Source organism: Myotis davidii, unplaced genomic scaffold (genome assembly GCF_000327345.1).
Source record: "Myotis davidii unplaced genomic scaffold, ASM32734v1 scaffold364, whole genome shotgun sequence".
NCBI lineage: Eukaryota > Metazoa > Chordata > Mammalia > Chiroptera > Vespertilionidae > Myotis > Myotis davidii.
The window spans coordinates 608,286-614,905 of record NW_006295560.1 but is presented as its reverse complement, the minus strand read 5'-3'; the positions used below and the strand labels follow the sequence as shown (position 1 = coordinate 614,905).

At 42.1% G+C, this 6,620-nt stretch overlaps 1 protein-coding gene across 1 annotated transcript; it reads right to left on the bottom strand.

Moving 5' to 3' along the window:
- Positions 1 to 4,202: 4,202 nt before the first annotated feature.
- On the bottom strand, positions 4,203 to 5,246 carry LOC102772424 (melanoma-associated antigen B5). Its single transcript, XM_006770222.1, has one exon. It carries the CDS (start codon positions 5,244 to 5,246, stop codon positions 4,203 to 4,205), a length of 1,044 nt encoding a protein of 347 aa, XP_006770285.1.
- Positions 5,247 to 6,620: the final 1,374 nt, after the last annotated feature.

The window sequence follows — 6,620 nt, the reverse complement described above, 5'->3', positions numbered from 1 at the left end:
GGCAGGGCAAAGGCGGCCCCAGGGCCGCTTGTGCCCTGCCCCCCAGTTCTTAGATCCCCCCTGGGTTTCTGATCACTGTCAATGGCAGGGGGCTTCTTCCTGCTTTCCCTTCGCCTCCCTGTATTGTGCCTACATATGCAAATTAACTGCCATCTTGTTGGCAGTTAACTGCCATCTGAGTTGGAAGTTAATTTGCCTATAGCCCTGATTAGCCAATGAAAAGGGTAGCGCCCTGATTAGCCAATGAAAAGGGTAGCGTCGTACGCCAATTACCATTTTCTCTTTTATTAGTGTAGATTCCCTATGCTGTATTTTACGATTTGTAATTAATTCCTTTCATCTTTTTGCTTATCCTCCTAACCCTTTTTCTAAAATCACATTTTTATTTATTTATTTGTTTGTTTGTTTATTTATAAATATATTTTTATTGATTTCAGAGAGGAAGGGAGAGGAAGAGAGAGATAGAAACATCAATGATGAGAGAGAATCATTGATCAGCTGCCTCCTACATGCCCCACACTGGGGATTGAGCCAGAAATCGAGGCATGTGCTCTGACCAGGAATTGAACCACAACTTCCTGGTTCATAGACTGATGCTCAACTACTGAGTCAGGCTGGCCTGTCCACATTTTTTTTTTAAAATCTCTAATGACTTTTGTTTCTGACTAGAATTCTAGTCAGAAGAAAAACCTTCCATGGTGAAATATTTACAATTGTCATCTTGCTTTCTATAGTACTAAAGAGAAGGTTATAAAAATACCAAAGCGCTATCCAATCATCAGTTAGAGCGGCAAATTTAGAATTCCCACTGGAGATATGGAAAAACTATTATTTACTCCCTTGGCATAAGGGACAGAAAAGAAAGTGAAATCATGAAACAATGGTGCTTTGGAGGAAAAAAATACCTGTCACTCATTGTTCATGTAATCAAGAAAGAAAAAGAAGAATTTCTATTGGAATTAATTTTTTCCTCTTTTTGTTTATCTTAATACAACCAACTCAAGGACACATGGCTAGTTGAGTGATGTCATGAAAGTCTGTGACAACATTTTTCTTCTTCTTCTTCTTCTTCTTCTTCTTCTTCTTCTTCTTCTTCTTCTTCTTCTTCTTCTTCTTCTTCTTCTTCTTCTAAGCCACGATGCTTTCCAAGGCATGTGACATTTTTCTCCACAATATCTGTTCTGACCTCATAGAGTTGCTATGGTGATTAAGTTAGAACAATACCCAGAAAGATATCTGACAAAGAGTAAGTGTTGTATTTGTCTGTTTATTTGTTTATTAAGTACATAAAGGAATTGACAAAAGTAGGTTTATAGTTATTTGTATGGAAAAAGACACGAAGATAGTAATTATTACAACAGCGTTATTAACTCAAAAGAATGTCACAATGCAACAGACTGTAAACATACTTTTGCCCGGCCTATGTTTTTAAAAGTCAGTTAACAATAGGTGCATTTCTAACAAAATCTGCTACTTACTACTTTATTAAAGTGAAATCAACTTTTTGGATTCATATAAATGAGTATAATCATAACTATACCAATGGTACTGTGGGGGAGGGGGAAAATTAAGGCAAATCAACAGTTGAAAATAACCAAATTTAATCATGCATGTAGGTACAGGGGTTCGACAAGAATATGAGACCAGAGGATAATTGGGAAGTTAGGCTTATATGCTAAGAATAAGGGGTGAGATGTGGTTTGGGAGTTCAAAAGAGATGAAGGCAATTCATATGGAGTTAAAAAAATGTTTGGTAGACAAATTTTTGTTGGGTCATCTTTAACAAATTGGACAGTCTCTGAGCAATGTTTCCTTCTTTGAGCAATTATTTGTTTTTTGTGTGTGTCACAAAATTTGATTCAACAGCATTGATGACTTCAATGTTCTAAAGACTTAAAAAAAAACAGTTGCCCATTATTTAGTTACAGCTCTTACACATGAATATTTTATTCAAATAATCAAAAACAAATTTAAACTGAGTTTGACAAATATTTGTACAGAAATTATAGCATTGACTTCTGATGATGTATGTGAATTCTGTTAAAAATTTCACCTGTTAAAGTGAAATTACTGAAGATTGATCTAACCAATGAAGCACCTTTCTTATCTTTGCAGAATTCAATGAAATCAATTGCAAAATTAATTACATTTAATTCCAGGAAAAGGGTTAAATATATAATATTTGTTCAAACAAAACTGACTTAGCAATCATTTATTACTAAGTGATTATATACTGACAGTTCTGTTTTTACTCAAAAGCAAACGCTGATTCCTAGTGTGTTTTTTTTGTTGTTGTTGTTTTTTTGTATTTTGCCAAGGACCAGCTCTTTCAGACATATACAGATATCCTTCCATCCACACTTACTCCATTTTTCCCACCAAAATCCTAACCTTCTCTTACACTTCACCTAATTTTACTTAAGATACTCTAATTAGATTCCCTTATAATGCAATAGAATCTGAATCTACCAGTTCAAAGCAAAAAGTGTCAACATGATGGCTCCCTGTACATCTCACCTCAAGGGAGTATACCATTATTGTCAGAAACTCCCTGGAGAGAGTGTGCATAGAATACCCCTTTGTTTACTATACTTTCTAGCAGAGAGAGAATAGCAGAGACTGATGGCTGAATTGTGTGCCCTAAAATTCATGTAGAGGTCATAACTCCCAGGACCACAGAATATGACTGTAGTTGGAGATAACGTCTTTAAAGTGATGGTTAATTTAAAATGAGACTATTAGGATAGGCCATAATCCAAACTTAGTGGGGTCCTTATAAGAGTTTAGATCACCCAAGGAGACAACAGGCATGTGCCCACACAAGGGACAGCCATGAGAAGGGGGTAGCCATTTGCAACCAAGGAGAGAGGGCTCAGAGCAAACCAAAACTGCTCTTACCTTGACATTGGAATTTCAACCTCCAGAACTGTGAGAAAATCAATGTCAGTGGTTTAAGCCATCCACTCTGTGTCATATAGTTAGGGCAGCCTAAGATAACTAATACTCTGTCCTAAAAAAGAGATTGTGTTTATGGATTATCTGCCTAATCAAATTAATTCCTAAGAGCATGGTCAATGGCCTCCTCTTTATCCCATGAGATGAGGATGGGATTTCTGCACTATGGTGATGTGTGTCCAAAACCACAACACTGGTCCCTGTAGAGATGTGATTTCTTAATGATGCAAGCTCACAAGATCGGGGAGAGGGACACCACATGCCCCATGGTGGCAGGAGGGGGATTACATTCAGGAAAAGTGAATGAGAAACTTCTTGGGGAGGCAGGTTGGGGCGTATCAAGAGGATGCGGTGATCCGTACTTCCACTGCAGCATGTAATCAGATGGTTTGCAAAGCCCACGGGACGGTAGGAAGGGAACCCAACTACTTAGGAATAAATAATATCTGGCCCTTGTCCCCTTCTAAAATATGGATTTTGGTAGGGAGTTTATCTGCAAGTGAAGAATATGGAGGGGAACTTGTAGATAGCCCATTTGAGTCTCTGCTGGTTTCAGGGCAGGTCAAGGCAGCACATATTATTGGGTCTTCATTTTGGACCTTTCACCACAGTGCTGTTTTCTATGCAAATATTTTCTCTCTCAACTCAGACATCTCATCTGAGTGTCTGGCTTCTGCTCACCAGTCCCACAGCCTCATCTACTCCACCATGTAGGACAACTGAAAGTGACGTCTCCCAGAATGACTTGCAGTGTCCCCAAATATAAACTGCCTTGTCTCAGAGAATTTACACTTACTGCTTTCACCTGGAACACCTCCCAAATCACCCACCCTTCTTAATTTTCCTAGAAGGCATAGAGAGTATTTCAACATCCTCCTTATGTGATTGAAGCTCCTGCTAGCAAAGTTCTATGAAGGGAGGCTGGGTCTTTATCTTAGCATCCCAAGTACTAACACAGGGCGTTCCTAAAGGCATATGCTCAATTAAATTTGGGGAATAGGCAATTATGTGTGAAAGAGATCTAACGTGCTAAGATTTACTATAACCTGCATCCTTTAATAAGTTAAGCATATAGAGGTATAAAAAAATTTTACAAAAGAAAAGATGGAAAGAAGGAAGGAGAATCAAGGTGGATGATATTTTATTTTTTTTCTATTATTCCAACAAATTTACTGTGGGATTCTTTCCCGTGTGCATGCAAGATTCTATCATGATGTCATATATTTTGTTCGTGACAAAGTTAATCCTCATATTTTACTAGCTGTGGAGACACTGGTGGAGCAGGCCATGGAACATTTCCGGCACTTGGTACCAGTGCCATTCCTGGCTGCCCATTTGGCTCGTACTCTTTCTAGCTCCTCTCTCAAAGCTTCATCGTATTGTAATGGGAAGTCAGTTGGATCCTTTTCGTTGAGCTTGGCCCAAAATTCCAGGACCTTCATCTTGGTTGTTTCTGTGTAAGCTTTGGGGCCCCAGAGGAACTTGTAGCATGGAAGATCAGTGTTGGGTACCTGGTGGTACTCCAGGTGCTCTAGCTTCACTAGATCTTTGGTGATAAGCTTCCTAGGTTCCCCATACATGTAGTGTCTCCTCCCAGAGAACACTCGCATGGAATTCAGGAAGTTCCAGACCTCTTCCTCACTGGCACAGTTGCCATTTATGAAGACCACACCCAGGACATTCATCAGGAGACCAGTCTTGGGTAACCCCCTGCCAGGACGCACCCTCCCCTTATTGGGGAGTTTCAGTTTGCTGACAAGTTCATAGGCCGGTTTGATTGTGTCCGCTGCCTTCAGCTCAACTGCAAAGAGTTCCTCAAGACTTGCACAGGCTCTCTTGAAAATCTCTGGAAATTGGCGACGGTACTTTCGGTCAATAATATTTACCATGTCTTCATGCAGAATGATCTGCTTCACTCTATACTTGTACATAACAAACTTCTGCAAGATCTTCACCTCCACAGTCAGAGGATCACGATCACGGCATGTGTTCTCTAGAGATAGGACCTCAGAGGAATATGAATGCTCCTCATCTTGACTTTTCGCAGATTTTGTGTGTAAAGCATCTGAAGAGGTAATAGAGATAGTTGGAGCTCTGCAAGATGCCTGGGAAGTATGAGTTGGATCACTAGCTGATGAGCTCTTGGGATTACTCTTCACACCAGAAGATGAGAAGGAGGGGGGTTTTTCTGTTGTGGCAGCTGCCTGCAACATCTTGCAGCTATCATCTCCATCTTGGGAAGCTTGTTGATTCTGCTTTTTGCAGTGCTTACTCTTGTGCTTCCGAGGCATGCTGACTATGGTCAGAGAAATTGGTCAGGAGGGTATTAGAAGGATAGGTAATGAGAGTCCCTGGTGGATGAAGGTCAAGAGTGTATGAGCACCTTTGGCATAGGAATAGCACCTTGATTGTAAGGAAGTCTGTATTTGCAGTTCTCCCCAAGGGCACCTATCTAAAAACCCTCAGGGTTCCAGATCTAATCATCTTGTGCTTTGGGTAAACTTTAGGCTGCATCCTGCCAGTCCTACCTCAAGCACACTGAGGTAACAGTAGGGGCTGGTAGTCTTGGAGTTTGAGGAGTCTATTATTTCATATTCAAGAACATCATTCAACTAGTGGGATGCCATGGGACAAAGAAGAATGAAGTGAAGGAGGCCCTCAACTCATCAAGCCTATCCAGGTATTCCCAGTGTTTACTTCTTAGTGGTGCGTTTTCTGTCCTGGGTCTTTGGGGTCCTCAGTCATCACTTAAGGGTCCTCATTTGGCTTCATATCAGGCCTTGTGGCCCCAACCCTTTAGTTGAATAGTGGCTACACCTTCAAACTAAGGATTTCACTTCCCATGGACCACATAAAAATAAGTGTTGAGCTTCAGCCTGATACCACCGTCTGGGGTTTTCAAGTGCTGATAGTGGAGTGGGGTCCGATGCCTTTTTATCCCTTCTATTTAGAGTGAATGTACCCTCTGCCCTTGCTTTGACCCACTATTCTCATCCTATATAATAAGAGAATGATATGCTAATTATCCCAGATATGCTAATTAGTCACAAGTATGCAAATTAACCATCACTCTAACACAGTATTAAGAGAGGGATATGCTAATTATCCATGTTATGCTAATTAGACATGACCAGTATGCAAATTGACTATCACTCCAACACAAAAGATGGCCACCCACCTGTTGTCAAAGATGGCCGCCCCCATGTGGACACAAGATAGTCACCACAAGATGGCCTGTAGGGGAGGGCAGTCAGGGGGAACTAGCCTGCAGGGGAGGGCAGTTCTGGGGGGAACAGGCCTGCAGGGGAGGGCAGTTAGAGGTGACCAGGCCTGCAAGGGAGGGCACATAGGGGGGACCAGGCCTGCACGGGAGGGCAGTTGGGGCGGGCAGGCCTACAGGGGAGGTCACTTGAGGGGGCCAGGCCAGCAGGGGAGGGCAGTTGGGGAGACCAGGCCAACAGGGGAGGGCAGTTGGGGTGACCAGGCCAGCAGGGGAGGGCAGTTGGGGGCAATTGGGCTGGCAAGGGAGCAATTAGGCATCAATCAGGCCGGCGGGGGAGTGGTTAGGGGGTGATGAGGCTGGCAGGCAGAAGTGGTTAGGGGAAATCAGGCAGGCAGGCAGGTGAGCAGTTAGGAGCCAGCAGTCTCAGATTGTGAGGGGGGTG

Bases quoted from the DNA above. Each gene is read 5' to 3' on its own strand.
- LOC102772424 (XM_006770222.1), bottom strand. From the start codon at position 5,246: ATGCCTCGGAAGCACAAGAGTAAGCACTGCAAAAAGCAGAATCAACAA.